Source organism: Bolinopsis microptera, chromosome 5 (assembly GCF_026151205.1).
Source record: "Bolinopsis microptera isolate Bmic1 chromosome 5, MBARI_Bmic_1.0, whole genome shotgun sequence".
NCBI classification, from domain to species: Eukaryota; Metazoa; Ctenophora; class Tentaculata; order Lobata; family Bolinopsidae; genus Bolinopsis; species Bolinopsis microptera.
In genome coordinates, this window is record NC_087076.1 from 20179133 (window position 1) to 20198354 (window position 19222).

The 19222-nt window shown below is 37.4% G+C and overlaps 1 protein-coding gene across 2 annotated transcripts; it reads right to left on the minus strand.

Annotated features, from left to right (window-relative positions):
* Positions 1 to 1103: 1103 nt before the first annotated feature.
* Positions 1104 to 19002, minus strand: LOC134815251 (aminopeptidase Ey-like). Of its 2 annotated transcripts, XM_063823766.1 has the most exons (9): positions 18866 to 19002; positions 12611 to 12719; positions 12291 to 12466; positions 11956 to 12011; positions 11614 to 11770; positions 11403 to 11474; positions 11129 to 11268; positions 10823 to 10896; positions 1104 to 1565 (listed from the first exon to the last, which is right to left on the minus strand). In XM_063823766.1, the coding sequence occupies exons 1-9, from the start codon at positions 18962 to 18964 to the stop codon at positions 1525 to 1527; spliced, it is 924 nt and encodes a 307-aa protein (XP_063679836.1). In that variant the 5' UTR covers positions 18965 to 19002; the 3' UTR covers positions 1104 to 1524. The 2 variants fall into 2 exon arrangements, with proteins under 2 accessions (XP_063679836.1, XP_063679835.1); XM_063823765.1 differs by lacking the exons at positions 10823 to 10896; positions 11129 to 11268; positions 11403 to 11474; ... (3 more) ...; positions 12611 to 12719; positions 18866 to 19002 and adding an exon at positions 2143 to 5066.
* Between the last annotated feature and the right edge of the window lie 220 nt (positions 19003 to 19222).

Sequence of the window (19222 nt, forward strand, 5' to 3'; positions counted from 1 at the left end):
TGTCACACTAAGGTAAAAGGAGTCAAAATATCCACTTCATTGATAAGACCACTTTGGGCACTGGCCAATAAAGTGGTTCTTTGTCTCCTCTTCCATGTCTGAGTCTCCATACTCGTTTGAAATGAGTGTCGGGCAACGTTCTCCTTTTTTCCCTCATTTTCGGAGCCTTTTTCGGTCAGAGACTCTGCATTTTCGTTACCTGTCAGGGTACTTGGCTCAAATTTTGTGTCTTCCGATGCTTTGCAAGGGCCTGCCATGGTTCAGATCTCGAGCCTTGGGTGGGATCTCGATGCTTGATCAAGAAGCAGTGGATCGTATCCTTTTTGGCACGTTTCGTGAACACGTAAGCTTGTAAAGTTGTAAGATCAGATCTTGCGATCGAAAGGCATGGTACCTGACACCTTGTCATCTATTAGTATTAGCACGCTTGTTATATAGATCGGATCAAATTAAATACATAAGGAAGAGAGATGGTGGTCACAGCTTCGAATTATGGTGGCATTTCTGGCATTCTTGCCATTGTCCAATATTGATGATGCGTCTGAGGATCTGCCAGTACTTGATACAAACTCATGGAGCCGCATTTTCGATATATTTATAAACATGCATGTGGAAATGGATGTAATTCATTTTTATTTCAATGATAATGATATCAGCGATATTATACAATATGTTTCATAGTTAGATACTGATAGTTATTGTAACGAAGCTGTGGTTTGATGTATTATAATTGAATTGTTATAGTTGCTGAACAAAATGTTCGAAGGATGTTACTCGTCTAAATTTCTTCGAAGTAGCGCCTGAGGCATGTGCTACAAAGTAGCGCGCGCCGGGCTAGTCCATTAACAATGGACAACAAAATGTTTGAATGTCAAAAATGTATTGTTCGAGCTTTTCACTCGTCCCAAATTTCGCTGTTTTGACAGAAATTTTCTTCGATGACCAATTAGTGAGTTCATAACATGGACTCACTAGTCGACAAAACAAAGTTCAAGTTTAAATTACGAATAATTAATTATTTTGTGAGTTGGTGACATGCTCTTAGTTGGTGCAGACTTGATTTATTTTCGAATATTCTGAATTTTGGACAATGGAAAGAAGAATTAAGAGTATCAACCACTACAGTTTAAACTAACAAAAACATTTCTTCAGAAATCAAGCCTAATGTGCATTGGCCGTCAACTATAATTATAAATGCTTGTCAGAAAATAATAATCGGAATCCCATAACATATTGTCCTTTTTTTACAGGAATGATAAAAATTTTGTGTACACCACAACTTCAAATGTCATAATGGGAAATTAAATAGATAAATTAGATAAACTAATCTACACTAATTTTCCCTCGATTAACCCGAAATACATAATATTAATAAATAGGTGAAATTGAAAGTAAATCATAATTTAATGTTAACCAACAGAGAAATAAAATGCTAATCTTTAGTAACTTTATAATTATTCACACATCAACCAATAGGAATTCTTGGCAGGGTTAGTCTCCAATCTCCATGACGATGAGCAAACATTACTGCCTTTTCATGTGGTCCACGCTGTAGGTGCCCGCACCTGAAAATAGGTTTTATCAAATTTAGAAACGATTCTTCGGTAAATTTAAATTTAAGTGGGTAGGGGCTTTTATACTAACCATACATGAACTTGACTACAAGTTTTTAGCAGAGTTGTTAAGAGTATCTAACATATTAATACTTTCAAGACTTCTCTACAAAAAAAATTTGAAAACATGAGTAAAGCGTAGTCAGATATATAGAAACGATAGACAGCTACATTTTTTAGTCGTATCATGATTACCAGATTTGTGGAACACTAGTGTGTAGTGTATGATTATTATGACAGATGTGCCAATAGACCCGAAGATAGAGTCTACATAAGTAACTTTATCAATAGACTGTAACAGCTGGGTAGGTTTTATAAAGCAACATTTACTCATAACTGCAACTTTCATCATACTAAAGTCCAGGAAATACACGACCTATAACTTATAGCACAGTTATATATAACGTATATATATAACGTATATATATATATATATATATATATATATATACGTTATAAGTTTATACTATAAGTATAACCTATAACTGTGTAAATTATGCGACAATAATTATTATAGGTTGTTACGTACCTTACAACTCTATTCATCCTGACAGAACCTTTGACCCTCCAAATACCTTTTCAACTCTGGTTCTGACTCCTGTTTAAACTTGCTCACAAACTTGGCTTCCTCGAGGCCGTTCTGAAGACCCAAATAGCCCGCTCCAGCAGTGTGATCTTTAAAGAACCCCTCAATCTCCGCTATTGTCTGGCTGTTCCTTTGTCTCTTTGTCATGGTCTTGAGAGCATTAGCGTACTCAAACTGGGCCAGTCCGTATTTGTCATTGTATACTTGGTAGTTGTCTCTGTACACATGCCACACCACATCTGGGGCTACACTGCTGTAGTAGGATATGAAGTTTATGATCACACTGACAGATGTAGAGGGGTACTGTAGGAGGGTGTTGCCGATTAGCTCGATCTCAGCTCCGTCCGAGGTCTGGACCAACAAGTCCATGTCTGCTCGTTCTTGTGGAGCTGAGGCTTTGTATTGTGAAACAAGCTCTGACAAATCCTTTCCGTCATATATGGTCGGTTTCCTTTCACCTCTGATGTAACGAGCATATTTCATAAATATCTCGAACTTTAGTTGTTCCACGAGTGTTTCTTTAGAACCCTTGGTGGCTTTGTATTGAGGCAGCAGGAGGTACACTATGTACTTCCTGTAGCAGTCAGCCCAGCTCTCGTCGATCATAGAGCGGATAGTTTTAAAGTACTTGTAGATCAGCGTCCAGGGTAGATAATGCTGTTCCTCCCTAAGGCACTTGGCCGCCTCAAATGCGGTGCTGTAAGGCACTAGCTTGACCTGAGCAGCACTGAAGATGTCACATATGACGTGAGCTCGGTCGCGGTGGTTCATGGTTCCGAGGGAGGGGTCCAGTGTGTTCTCTCTGACCACCTCCAGTGTCTTGTCAAGGTTGGAGCTAGAGTAATGGGTCACGTACATGTGCTTTCCTTCGCTGTTCAGTTTTATCCACTTGAACGGTTTGGAGAGCGTGAGGACCATTTCTTTTTCTTTCATCATTATGTGTTTATCAGCGGTGTAAGACATAGAGTCGGTTACTATGGTGATTGGGATGTACCAGGAGTAGTTGAAGGGGGAAATGTCATTTTTTATAATCATACCACTATCTCTTACATACCTAGACTGAACCAGGCGAATCTGCTTATCGCTCAGAATTTGAAGCTCAATCAGGGGATAATTCTTCTGGAGAATGAAGGAGTTCATAAGGAGTCTTAGTTCAGCACCGTTATTACAGTACCTGGTCATGCTGGTCAACAGGTCCCGGTACCTTGCTGTGGAGTACTTGTACGTGTTCAAGAAGTGGGTCATACCCGACTTGAACCCTTCTTCTCCCATAACGTCCCTCATCATAGCCAGAACAGTGGCTCCTTTCTTGTACGTGATGGAATCAAATATCTGGGTTATCTGAGAAGTCACGTGGATCGGCATCTGTACGGGGTGAGATGTGATGATATCGTCAGCAAACATGGCTTTTTGCCAGTTATTTATCATGAACTGGTCCATCATCTTCACATCGTCATAGAGAGAGTCAGCACAAGGGTAGGAGAGATAAGAGGCCATCCCCTCTTTCAACCACAGGTCATCCCACCAGTACATGGTCACCAAGTTACCGAACCACATGTGAGACACCTCGTGTGCAAGCAGGTTTCTAAAGCCTATCTCGCCTGAACCAAACCTCTGTCTTGGACGGGACAGAGCTGCATTTTCAGTTAAAGTTATCAAACCCCAGTTCTCCATGCCTCCAACCAGATAGTTGGGGATACCAATAGTGTCTAACTTCGGTAGAGGGAAGGGTATCTTGAAGAAATCGTTGTAGAATTTTACACTTTTTCCAACAATTTCAATCTTCTCTGCAATGACGCTCCTGTATGCGGGACGTGCATAATGTCTCATGCGTACTCCTTCAATGATCCGCTCCTCAAACACGAAATTGTGTTGAACCCAAGCCAGCAGATAAGTTGACATGCCAGGTGTGTCCTCAAACTTAGTACTTTTCCTGCCATCAGCCAGTAACACCTCCTTACTTACAGGCATGTTAGACGTGGCAATGAGGTTGTTAGGATGGATTACAGTCAGGGAGAACACTGCCCGAAACTGAGGCTCATCAAAAGACGGGAATACTGTCCGTGCTTTGTCTGGGGACAGATGAGTGGAGGCCATCTTGACGTACCCTCCACCATGTGCCAGGGTGTAGCCAGTTCTGTAATATCCAGTAAGTTTGGTGGAAACCGTCCCTGAGAACAAGCTCTTTATAACATAATGTCCGGGAGGGAGAGCACTACCTAGTTTTATTATCAGCAGATCTTTGGCGGTGTTCCAGCGATGTGAGGAACAAGGTTTACATTTGTAATTCAACTTCCAGGTGCCATACAACAGAGAGGTGGCTCGGGAGGTCAGGTAGGCTAGTGGATGGTTTAAACTCACACCTTGGACAGTGAGCTCGGAGATATTAACAGTTTCGCTTGCGTGAAGCCTGATCTCATGGCTCTGTTTCAGAACATCGAACTGGATATTAACGGAGCCGGAGTAAGTCCAGGAGTTGAAGTCAGTATCGAAGACAAGGTCGTATCTGGTGGGTCTGATGAAAGGGGAGAGGTCACCAGATTGTAGGGATATTATTGGGAACAGTAACAGGAGACATAATCTCATGCTACGTTACCATCCGCTAATCAACAGCTACTAGTCCTAAAATAAGGGGTAACTAGTCAAGCAATCAACAGCTACTAGTCCTAAAATAAGGGGTAACTAGTCAAGCAAAAGTTAATCGTTCTAAAAAACTGCTGCGACTCATCTCTGAAACTTAGAATCTACGTTAAAACAAAATACTCGACTAATACCAAAGCCACAATCCTAAAGCAAAACGCTTGATCAAGACACTCAAGATAGATTCAACAGTACGGACTAAGGAGGTATGCACTATTTTCTACAATGGTATGATTAGTGAGATGTGACTATTGAGTATATAGTCTGTATACTAATATATAGTGAGCTCAATACACTGCAGTATTACTATAACATGTGACCTATCGTACAATAAAAGTCTCCTTTAAATCATTATTTGTAGACAGCAGAAAGCTTGACCAAACTTGGTTAATGGGGCTGACATTTGCACAAAGGGAGTGCTCACACGTGCACAAAGGAATATAAATACCAAGCTCTATTACAAAAGGTGATATTACAGTAAGTAATATCACAGTAAGTAATATTACAGTAAGTAATATTACAGTAAGTAATATTACAGTAAGTAATATTACAGGAGGTGATATTACAGTCTGACGATATTGCATTGTCTGAGAATGAAAAAATAATACGTTAATTAACAACAACAAAAAAGGACAATGCATTAATTTCACACTATTAGTTTTGCGGAAGGGTCCCTCTTTCACAATATATGCTAAAATCATTAAGAGATTAAGTTTCTGCTTTGCTTGATCTGACCTATATAAACTACCAGTGCCATAGTAACACGCAAATTTGACGTCGTCCTCATTGATAAAAATAAAAACAAGCAATATACAGTTTTCGTTAACTTCAACCAACAACGTCTTCACTCTTCATTGAAAAAGAAAATGTTTAATAAAATTAATACGTCAATCCTTAGAAATAGTATGTTTAACGATAAGACCTAATCAATGAAACTGTATCAACAAGTTTCGTCATTGACAAGTAGGACAATAGTCAAATGATTGTTCTCGTATCTAAATAATTATTCTCATATTTAAATAAGTTCTCTCTTTTTTAAACCTAGAGCTTATAGTCCAGGTTTTCATTAATAATCAAACTGGATCTCGTACGGGGATCATGTACTCTATTAGTATTATTAAATTACAGATTTGTATTTTATATGTTACATTTTATAGTATGACGTGCGGACTGCAGAGTTTTTCTTTATCTGCATCGCCACAACGGCTACACTGACAGCGTTTCTCATTGACGTCAGAATCTACTCACCAGACTAGATCACACACAGTTTAGGTCTACAATGACGACAGGAAGCAGCCTCTATGCACTGCCTCACATCTTTATATTTTACTTATATACTACGCATCTTAATAGAGGGGAAAATATTGCTATAGTACTTAGGTACCCTCTTCTGTGTTATTTCATATTTGATCTTGTTAGGACTTACATTTAATGCCTTTATTCATTGATAACCAAATTTTTAACTCCAGCCAATGCCGTCATCGTAATGTCGTCTACAACAGACACAGAAGCATGTACTATGAACAGTTAAACTGAATGATGAAGACACCGATCTGACGACGTGTGTAAACAACTCGAGCAAAATTAACCGGTCTGATGATCGTTAGAACAATTTTTAAATCTAGCGTCAGGCTCAATTTAAATTCATTCCTAAAACGTGATAACTTGATAATCAAAACTGGATAATATTATGCGGTTTGTTCGCGCTCTGCAAGTTTTGAAATCTTCTATCACTGCTTGTCAGAAAAGTGTGGAAATAAACGTTATAAATTCTACTGATTGTTATTTAGTTTTAATTACAATATTTGAAAAATAACATTGCAGCATTGCAGAATAATTCCAACCAAAAAGGAATCTAAATTCCCGACAACCTGGAGCTGCGCCAGAGTTAAGACCTACATTCAATACATATCTACTTACATATTACTACCTACTATCATGCATTGACAAAACTATTTCGTCGTGCAGAAACTAGGATATCACCACAGTACAGGGGTACTTTAGAAGCTTATTCCATAACACATTAAACCAGTGGCGTAACGAAGGGCCCCGCTGTGCGAAGGTGCGCCAACAGGGGGGCACTTTTTCAGCGGGGGGGGGGGCGCCAACAGGCAACGTTACGCCACTGCGTTAAACAACATTTGCAACATCCTTGCACACAGATCGGTTATTCAGGTATAACGACAAGTCAGTTACTAAAGTAAGATAATAAGTCAAATAACGTTTTGACTTACCAAAAACACATGCGAGCAAATTGTGAGTTACAGACGGCATTTAGACCTAAGAACCTTGATTTTAGTGATGTATTGATAGGAAATACATAAACAGGTCAATGTTAGATGTGTGATCATCTTTAGAAACACTCTGGTAGATGTTTAGAGGCGGAATCAGAAAGGTTGGCATTTAGTTTCTCTAAATCACCTTTAAATAATCTTATCTAACTAGATTATAATTAGCTTTTTTGGGTTCTTTTGCGATAGTGTAAACGTGATAGCTAGCGCCATCCAGCGCTAATTAGCACTGGATGGCGCTAGCTATCGCGTTTACACTATCGCAAAAGAACCCTTTTTTGTTGTAAAACATTAGCTGATTAGCAATAAAACCCGCTCAAACTTCCTGATTAATTTAGATTCAGTTTTAAAGTTTCGGTTGGCTGATAATTGAGTGTGCACATTGTACAACAGAGAGTGACTAATCATGTGATATTTGAGGCAGCAGCATGCTGGGCACCGTCACTGTGTTGGTAGTCACAACAAACTAACCATTAATAACTTATAATCTACTAAACTAGTAAATCGTGGATTTTAGTTCTGAACATGAAACATCAACTGAAGCAACGAAGCAACTTGAGAACTTGCAGGATTGCTCTAAATTCTTCTCTTCTCTCAAAAAAACATCACACTAGAGACACATTGCTCTCTCAACACAATTGCTCTAGATCACGCCAATACTTAGCTCATATCTACATGAGGTCTGATTACTTACTGTAACTTATTCTTCATACAATTGCAACCATATTCTGCTATTTCAAGTGTCAACAGACATGTTTTTGCTTCAAAACTTTCATAATAAATATCATGTAATCCTCTTGTATTCCTTTACTAAGGATGATACTAAAAGAAAAAATAATCGCAGCAAGAGGTATACACAATTCTGTTAATATTTTAATACCGCAATGCCCATGTTTAGTCAACTGTGATTGATAGCCCTCCCCCTGTATAAAGGTATAAGATCTGGTACATAGTACCTACCCTGTTACGAGTAGAAACAGCTGTTGCACCATCAGCAGCGTCATTGCTGACGATTAAAACTTTATACCCTCTATTGTAAGTAGGTTGCGAAATATTGTACCGCGTCGACTTTGTAGCATTTATGACTATTGTGTAATTTCGATGATTCTTGCTGCCTTGTTCTACATAAGGTTATATCGATTCAATCGACTTTGATTGTTTATAAATATAACATTGCGTTATCTTTGGATCATTTTGTGGCACGTAAGATGTTGAATTGTGACCGTGCAGTCGCCGACGATCATTTTATCGTATGTGGTTATGTTCCATGATTATCTAGAGCTACAGCAATATGTTGATACTCTAGTTTACACATTGTTTTTTTAGAAATATTTATTTAACTATAGTCACTTTAAGAAGTTTAAGTGTATATAAATATCTTGTGGGTAATCATTTCAACGCCTCCATTTAACTTAAGGGGGGGGGGGGGGGGGGGGGGGTTCACCCTGATTTTTTTGTGAAACTTGGTTTCGAGATAGCAGTTGACCAACAAACTAAGACCGGTGACAGAACTTTTGAGGGGGTCTCGGACCCCAACCGCCTAACGGTGCCCGTGGGGCAGCCACACCCATATTTGGTCCAAATTAGGCCCAATTTAGCCAAATACCCTGAACATGCCCAAAACCCAGATTTTAGGTGCTCTACTTGTAGCTAGTGATCCCCTGAACTCGTATATGAAATTTCATTAAGATTGGACAAAAAAGGACTAAGTTATAGGCTAAAAACCATCTGACCATATTTGGGCATACGCACTTAATTTGATCGAATTTCGCCCATTAATTGGGCAAATTTCAGTATTTTTAAACGAAACTAACTTTATATGAAAGGTAAGCCTAAACTACACATTCTCTATGATTTCAGCTCAATATCTACCTAATTGTGGATTCTGTGTTCAAATAATCGTAAATAATGAACAAAATCGCCCATATCTCAGTTCGCGATATTTGCAAAACTGACTTCGCTCAAAACAATAGAACTCAATAGGGTTTCAATATTTTTTCATGAAATTTTCAGAATCAACGTAGAATTGTCTCATGACCTTAAGTTTTGGAACAGAATTTTGAGTTAGGCCTTTAAAAAAATTTGGCGGCCAAATTCTGAAAAATGCCCGGCAAATAAAAAAAAAGTAAAACTCTATTAGTAGTTCGAGCGGATCATTTTACAGATTGTTTTTACGGATTGTTTTATAACGGGCCTGTTAATAGTGAAAGCAACATATCATTCTGCGCCAAATCTAAGGTAAACTATCGCCCATTGTATCGGTTTTGACTCACTTTACACTAGATTTGCTGGAAATTGTTGGAGAGCATCTGACCTAGTTATATATGCTTATTATACGATTACAACAGGCCAACCGTGGGAAGCGACCTTTAATACAGGGGGGCCAAAATTCAGTACCCATACGTTGGACTTAATAATAATAGCTCAGTCAATGAGTGCCCAATTGAAATAATTCTTTCTGGTATGACTTACTACCACCACTTTTTAAAATTTTTTATCAAGACACTTATTTTACTTCGGTGTATTCCAACAGCCACATTGTTACACAAGTGCAACTAGCCAATTACAGGAAGCCGAAGGATTTATTTGGCCAGTGACGGTTAAGGTAGTGTGTACCATACTTTCTTCGCCCGAGACATTGCTGCAATGTGCAGCTCCTCATTTAACCCTCACACCCGATTTCTCGAGTATTCGGCTGAGTAAAGCGGGGGGCTGCATAGACCACTCAGGATCCTTAGCTGAACGTCAACGACGCTCACCACACGACCAGGCAGACAGTGGGATTCGAACTCGCAAGTCGCAACCTCACGATTGCAAAGCTGGCGTTCTAACCAACTGCGCTACCTGGCCGTTAAATTGGTTCGAGGAATTTGTCAAATTGAGAAATATTCGTGTTCATTTTTTGCAAATGAATGTTCATTTTCGCATTTATTTGATAGTTTGGATAGTTGGATCGAGCCAACATTGAATGGTGTTTGGCCATTTAAATTACGTTTGTCCTGAAAAAATGAGAGTTCTAGCTTCTCAGATGACCGAGATATGAGGCATAACGAGTTTGTTCATTACGTGTGATCAGGTGATTGGGTTGAGACTAGATCCGCATTATGGGAATCGTGCAGAGAGCCCATAAATGACGGTGTCCTAATTGGGTAATCATTGAGTACCCAATCAATTTTGCTAACGAAATAAACAAATTGCTTGATAACTTCGTCATTTTAAATCCGTTTCGCACCATCTTTTCAGATTATATTCCGGATTAAATGACCTATTGCAATATGTTACAACGGAATCTCTAACATGTTCACAAACACGAGTATAAGCAATACAATTCAATGTTAATTGGGTGTGGCCCCCAAAAATCGAATTTTCAAATTTCGGTGACGGAATCCTCGAACAAGTAGGTACAGTATGCCATCTGCAAAGCAACAACTCTCAAATATAAAACACGGCGGTGGTATAAGACCCAACGTATGGGTACTGACTTTTGCCCCCCCCCCCCTGTATTTCTAGAAATTTGTTGCTGAAAGCCACAAGAGACGGGGGTAAAAAAGCTATGCTCGACCGTAGGTGAACAGGAGTCTGATAGAGAGTCGCCCAAAGTTATTATAGAAGCCACGAAATCAGATAAAATCATTATAATTTCGGCGTAAGTTCGTTTCTGAAAACGAGCAATTATTTTAAGGTTTTCTTACCTAGAATTGCAATGTAGATAAGAGAGCCGACCCCCGACAAGTTGATACCAAACATAAAACAGAGAGTGTAGAACCTGGGAGATATTTTAAATAATCAGCTTATTCGGTGCATTATTGAGAGACATTTGGTGTGTTTTGTTGATTAATCGAGGTCACGTTGAAGTAAAACTTCAGCAAATTATCAGTAGATAGAAATAAAATACAATTGCAAATGTCTGTTTTCTAATTGAAATTTTACTAGTAAAATTGGTTCTCATCAAGACGTGCTAAAAATAAAACTACATAATCAAAACTTTCTCTACTCACATAAAGTAATTTCCCTCAGCGAGGTGGAGAAAGAAGGGGAAGCAGTATAAGGAAAATAGGGTTAGCATGACAGCTAGTGCAACGGAAATAACCTTCGTCTTATAACCAGCGACCACACACAGTATCATTGGAAGCATTATCTGGGAAAACATAGTGTCATTACCAGTATCTTCCTTATAAGCTTATAGTTATAGGTACGAACATTTTTGATATTCATTTTTAAAAGATGTAACAAATCCCCCCTCCACCCCCAAATAATATCAATATTACTTACAAGCATCAAGAACCAGATAAAGAACCTGCTTGCATCACCACCGCTCAAAAAAATTGCATATTGCGTCTGAATCTGAAAGAGAAAAATCAAATAATACCAAGAAAGAACCATAAACCCCACTTACAGATCATCATGATAGATGATACTATCTACTTTAAAGTACCGAACTTCAACTTGGATGCACAAATTGTTAAGTTAAGTATAGTCGTACCCCAATTACGACCAGAACGATATTGATTCTGGAAAAGAGCGAGAGTATATCGATCCTCTTATTGACCCCCCAACTTGGTATCCCTACTAAATGCATGTCTTTGTCTTCCAATGACTCGGCTGCCACCATCAGCAAACAACCAATCTGGCTCAGGAAACTGGAGGAGTTGTTATTATTTAAGATTAAAAATAAGTCTCTTAAAAGAAAAAGTACTTTTACAAGTACCTTTCGTATCATTTATCATTTTATCATCAATTATTATAATTAATTTAACCTACAGAGTTGGGAAACCAGATTAAAAAGATAAATATACATTATACGGTTAAACTGATAGTTACTTACGTGGAAATACTGAATATAGAGGATAAGCCAATCCTTTCGTTAAAATGCAGGGTCACCTAATGAAACAGATTTCGTTCAGTTTTCCTTGCTTTTAATGTCATATAATGTTTAATCATTGATAGTTTATCGTCCAAGAAGACTGGGTTACAACTAAATAGCTGTTTAACGTATTAGTTAAATTATCCAACAAATCCCAAACCCTTTACTTGCCCTTAATCTCAAAGTATCTTGTTGAATATCCTCAGTGTAATAATCAACACAAAGTTACAACTTATAATAGGTAATGATTTATAATAAGTAACAATGTACAATGAGTTAATCCTTATAATGAGTACCGATATAAAGGACGGAATAGCAAGCACGGTAACAGCAGGTACAACATGTTTCTTGAGGTAGATGTAAGTAAGAGACCCGAGTCGTGTGACTACCAGTAGCAGAGCTAGGAACATGGAGATGTTGTTAGCTCCGTTCTTCGCAAACGTCTTCTTCCCCGTCTCAGGGTCAATAGTGGCTGAAAAGTAGTACAGGTTACTTGGCATATATGAATTGTTTAGATTTCATTTTTATGAAGACGGTGAAGTGCTATTTCGGTAGGACATTAAAAAAACATTGTTACAATATTAACTGAACAATTTATGAAGTAAATGAACCTTACCTTTCACTTTATCGTTGAGGTTGAGTGAATAACCAATGAACAGTGATATGTTCTCGAATTCGATCAGCGTTAGAAAAGCGATCTGGAAGTGCAGGAAGAGGATACCGAACTGAAAAATTAACATTGAAATTAACTTAATAACTAAAGTATTAATTAAAATTAACTGGAAACGATTTGAGACTCTCTAGTTTCCGCCATGATGAATTTCATTCTTCACCGTGTCTGCAAACAGTGATGATTCTAGGTTTGGATTTGTCAATAGTGGGTGCTTATTGCTTTATTGCTTTATTGCTTTATTGTCACCTTCCCACCAGAATCCACATCTATTAAAGTATTAACATCACCTTTATTACATCATATCTAGTCAGTAGTATTTCGCGTAACTGGTCCAATAATGCAGAAATATTTGTTCTGCTAACACTAGTAAACATGGTCAGTAGATTTAACAACTGGTGTAATAAATTCAATTAAAACAATCGTAAAGTCATCTTAATGAACCATTTCAAGTGTGACAAACAATTCATCGCAATGAGCATAAACGTTCTTTACTGTAGCCAAACGCCAACTTGTAGGCTACATTGGACCAATGTTGGCTAAAAGTTGGTGACTGTCACAGGCTGGATTATTACTTAGTACTTAGTAGGCAGAATCGCTTTAAGTGCACACCTTGTAACGCACTTATAAATTAGAATCATGCTATGATAGGAGGAAAAAGCTACTTTAATTTCAGCAAGATAGTGAGTAGATACATCAGTGAAATTGTAGTGGTCAAGTTAGATATTACACCCAGTATCACCGGCCTACCTAAAATAGTTTGATTTTGATTTGACATCTTGCAAATTCGATTTGACGTTTATTTACAATACGATCTCCCTTTCTATTCCTCTCAACCTCTCAACTGCAAGGAGCAGCCATCAGCAGGTAGAGTTTTCATTCTCACTTACACACGTTTATTTCAGTACGCTTCATACGTCATCACATTACGTCAGTGATGCGCTGATTTCTCTTAAATATTGATTGAGTCAACAACCCCGCTTGTTATAACCGGTATTATAATCACGTACTTGCAATACTGCTGATAAACACTACGACACTATTGAAGTAATCGTTACAATATAATACACTGCTTGCTATGTCTCATCACGAGATTGCGTTCTAGCAATCTCTTCTCTTTCAATCTGCTGTATTCAGCCTTGCATAGTTGAAGCCTTGCTTATTGTTACCAATATTTACCACTAGTTACCACTAGTTACCACTAGTTACCACTATTTACCATTATTTGCCACAAGTTTCTGGCAATCTCCTCTCTCTTAATCTGCTAATTCAGCCTTATTGAAGCCGTGCTTATTGTTTCTCTGATCATATTAGCACCTTTATTACCGTTATTAAGTCAGTTCTTACCGACTGAGATATCGGCTAAAGTTGTGAGTTTATTTTGGCACGAGATTTTGTTACATTAATTTCCATGTTTGGTCGATAAACACTTTATCAGATCTAGAAAATGGTGGGGAATTGAAATATATTTGTTTTGAGACGTGACGGTGATTTAATGATTTGAAAATGATTCGTTACTCGCAATAAGAAAAAAATGACAAATATGATTCACCCGCCCGGCGCCCACTGCAGTATACTGATAGACCAGAGATTGTTTTGAAGGTTTCACCTGTAATCTTACAAACGCTACTCTCCGGTGCCGCACAAATCTCTTCAGAGAATTTGCGGCAATAATTTAGACATAGAAAAGACATTGCTAATTAATAGTTTGCAGATTTGCGGCTTATTTTATTCGGGAATGTTGCTTGAAAATCACTTCTTAGATCTCTAACTGATATCGGGATAAAGGGAAGTTAGGCGCGGCTATATAACACCGTATAGGAGTCGTATTATAATAGAGGCCGTATGGTAGCCTTTCCTAATGGACCATTGTCCCACCTATTGTACTATCATGCCTTATAAAACCATAACAACGTATCATTCCCACGTCAACCCTCTTCATTTACGTTAAAGTACATTAGCTCATTAGCCGCATCAGTTGGCTCGAGTTCACTTGGGTAGAAACGCAACTGAATGGTATCCCCATTCTACGCCCTTCCTGGCTGAAACATTGGGTGAAATGAGGCCTCTCTGATTAGAACTCGACACTCAATCAGCTACAACTCCTCAATGTGGCTTCAACCTTTGACTGATTCAGTTGCTAGGGTAACAGTTGCTACAAGAGAGCAACTTTGAGTTTTGACAAACCGGTACCTGCATTCTCCGCCTCGTTTTGGAGAAGCTAAGTTCTTCTCTCTGAATTATCTCAACATCTAGCAGCTTATCTAGTTCAGTTATTGTTAGGTGTGTGGTGTTAGTGCCAGCAATTAAGATAGGGAAGTCTCACAGAGCACTAAAATAAGAAAACAGACCAGCATACAACCTAGTAGTATAATCTCCAATTACAGAAAACAACAATAACAGATTGCATGCGCAGAGGCTTCAGCTCATTTAGGGGCCCTACTTAGGTTTCTCTGAACAGCACTACTTGGTAGCAGCATTAGAACACTGTGAGCAGGTGGTGGTGATGTGTGTCCTACTTCACGGAACAGGACACAACTTGTTCATTTTATACATTGCGTGCCGAGTTAATTCTGACCAGATTACAATTTATTTGTTTATCTTTATACATTGCGTGCCGAGTTAATTCTTAGCAGCATACAATTTACTTGTTCATTTTTATACATTGCGTGCCGAGTTAATTCTGACCAGTATACAATTTACTTGTTCATTTTTATACATTGCGTGCCGAGTTAATTCTTAGCAGCATACAATTTACTTGTTCATTTTTATACATTGCGTGCCGAGTTAATCCTGACCAGCATATAATTTACGTGTTCATTTTTATACATTGCGTGCCGAGTTAATTCTGACCAGATTACAATTTACTTGTTTATCTTTATACATTGCGTACCGAGTTTATTCTTAGCAGTATACAATGTACTTGTTCATTTTTATACATTGCATGCCGGGGTTATTCTGACCAGCATACAATCTATTTGTTCATTTTTCCCATTTTTATACATTGCGTGCCGAGATTAAAGTATACAATGTACTTGTTCATTTTTATACATTGCATGCCGAGTTAATTCTTAGCAGCATACAATTTATTTGTTTATTTTATACATTGCATGCCGAGTTAATTCTGACCAGTATACAATGTATTTGTTCATTTTTATACATTGCGTGCCGAGTTAATTCTTAGCAGCATACAATTTACTTGTTCATTTTTATACATTGCGTGCCGAGTTAATTCTTAGCAGTATACAATGTACTTGTTCATTTTTATACATTGCATGCCGGGGTTATTCTGACCAGCATACAATGTATTTGTTCATTTTTCCCATTTTTATACATTGCGTGCCGAGATTAATCTTAGCAGTATACAATTTACTTGTTCATTTTTATACATTGCGTGCCGAGTTAATTCTTAGCAGCATACAATTTATTTGTTCATTTTTATACATTGCGTGCCGAGTTAATTCTGACCAGTATACAATGTAATTGTTCATTTTTATACATTGCGTGCCAAGTTAATTCTTAGCAGCATACAATTTACTTGTTTATTTTATACATTGCGTGCCGAGTTAATTCTTAGCAGCATACAATTTACTTGTTCATTTTTATACATTGCGTGCCGAGTTAATCCTGACCAGCATATAATTTACTTGTTCATTTTTATACATTGCGTGCCGAGTTAATTCTGACCAGATTACAATTTACTTGTTTATCTTTATACATTGCGTGCCGAGTTAATTCTTAGCAGCATACAATTTACTTGTTCATTTTTATACATTGCGTGCCGAGTTAATCCTGACCAGCATATAATTTACTTGTTCATTTTTATACGTTGCGTGCCGAGTTAATTCTGACCAGATTACAATTTACTTGTTTATCTTTATACATTGCGTGCCGAGTTAATTCTTAGCAGCATACAATTTACTTGTTCATTTTTATACATTGCGTGCCGAGTTAATCCTAACCAGCATATAATTTACTTGTTCATTTTTATACATTGCGTGCCGAGTTAATTCTGACCAGATTACAATTTACTTGTTTATCTTTATACATTGCGTACCGAGTTTATTCTTAGCAGTATACAATGTACTTGTTCATTTTTATACATTGCATGCCGGGGTTATTCTGACCAGCATACAATGTATTTGTTCATTTTTCCCATTTTTATACATTGCGTGCCGAGATTAATCTTAGCAGTATACAATGTACTTGTTCATTTTTATACATTGCATGCCGAGTTAATTCTTAGCAACATACAATTTATTTGTTTATTTTATACATTGCATGCCGAGTTAATTCTGACCAGTATACAATGTATTTGTTCATTTTTATACATTGCATGCCGAGTTAATTCTGACCAGTATACAATGTACTTGTTTATCTTTATACATTGCGTGCCGAGTTAATTCTTAGCAGCATACAATTTACTTGTTCATTTTTATACATTGCGTGCCGAGTTAATTCTTAGCAGCATACAATGTATTTGTTCATTTTTATACATTGCGTGCCGAGTTAATTCTTAGCAGCATACAATTTACTTGTTCATTTTTATACATTGCGTGCCGAGTTAATTCTGACCAGTATACAATTTACTTGTTCATTTTTATACATTGCGTGCCGAGTTAATTCTTAGCAGCATACAATTTACTTGTTCATTTTTATACATTGCGTGCCGAGTTAATTCTTAGCAGCATACAATTTACTTGTTCATTTTTATACATTGCGTGCCGAGTTAATTCTGACCAGTATACAATTTACTTGTTCATTTTTATACATTGCGTGCCGAGTTAATTCTTAGCAGCATACAATGTATTTGTTTATTTTTATACATTGCGTGCCGAGTTAATTCTTAGCAGCATACAATTTACTTGTTCATTTTTATACATTGCGTGCCGAGTTAATTCTGACCAGTATACAATTTACTTGTTCATTTTTATACATTGCGTGCCGAGTTAATTCTTAGCAGCATACAATTTACTTGTTCATTTTTATACATTGCGTGCCGAGTTAATTCTTAGCAGCATACAATGTATTTGTTTATTTTTATACATTGCGTGCCGAGTTAATTCTTAGCAGCATACAATTTACTTGTTCATTTTTATACATTGCGTGCCGAGTTAATCCTGACCAGCATATAATTTACTTGTTCATTTTTATACATTGCGTGCCGAGTTAATTCTGACCAGATTACAATTTACTTGTTTATCTTTATACATTGCGTACCGAGTTTATTCTTAGCAGCATACAATTTACTTGGTCATCTTTATACATTGCGTGCCGAGTTAATTCTAAACGACACACAACTTTATTGGTCATATCTTGCTGAAGTTTAAATTTGTTCAGGTTCTCCTTGGTTAATTTTAAATTAATTCTGCAGCTGCTGATGATTTTAACAGAGTTTACGATCTTTAGCATACTTGTCATCCACTTTGTTATTTCAAATAATCTTTCCTTTTAGTAATACGCAAAATAAATATCACTTAAATTCTGCGTCATTGAATATGCTTGCGGCCCAAAATCTAGAATTTCGATAGCAGAAGATTTGATTCACGTACTTTAGATCGACACGTACTCTAGCTGTCACCAAGATGCAGTTAGGCCTAACCAGTTAGGCTTAACGCAGAGTTAGGCATAAATTAGGCCTAAATTAGGCGTTAGGTCTAACTGCATCTTGGTGACAGTAGTTCGACAGTTAAAGTTCGCCAGAAATCACCCCTGTCAAACTTCGGTACGTGTATAACTATAACTATAGTCCAGGTAGCGTACTCTAGTTCGAAAGTGTTTTTAATTGTTGAACTATTTAACTAAGGTACGTGGGTCAAACGTGATTTTAAACAATGTCCCACATACAAAATTGAAGCAGTTGCAACAATTTCATGTGTTGAAAATAAACCAGAATGTTTTGCAAAGACATCATTAAAAAACCCAACAACAAAATAACAACAATAGGTGGGGTACGAATATTTCAGGCATAAAAATCCGCAAAAAATTAAAGATTCAATACGTGATTAATCAATACAATTATTGTGACTTAATAAGCTTGTTTAAAGAATAACGTTATAATAGAGAAGGTGATCACACAGAATTGTGTATTACTAGATGGGAATTCTAAAGGAAAAGTGTATCAGATCTAAAACTAGCTCATACATTAGTTTATTAATAAGCAGATTACTTTATACAATAGTACATAAATTTAAACATTACCTTGGCAAGACTGCGAGCATGGGGAGCTATCTTAGCAATGACCCGGTCTGCTACATCCTCCATCTGCTGCACCAGACCTCGTACTCTTTCACTTTCCATCTCTAGTGTGTGTCTTGCTACGTGCAAATATTGAGCGTTAGAATAATGTAGTGTGTCTTGCTACGTGCAGATATTGAGCGTTAGAATAATGTAGTGTGTCTTGCTACGTGCAGATATTGAGCGTTAGAATAATGTAGTGTGTCTTGCTACGTGCAGATATTGAGCGTTAGAATAATGTAGCGTGTCTTGCTACGTGCAGATATTGAGCCTTAGAATAGTCAATAGTGATCATATATGGTTATTTTTTCCATTTCACAC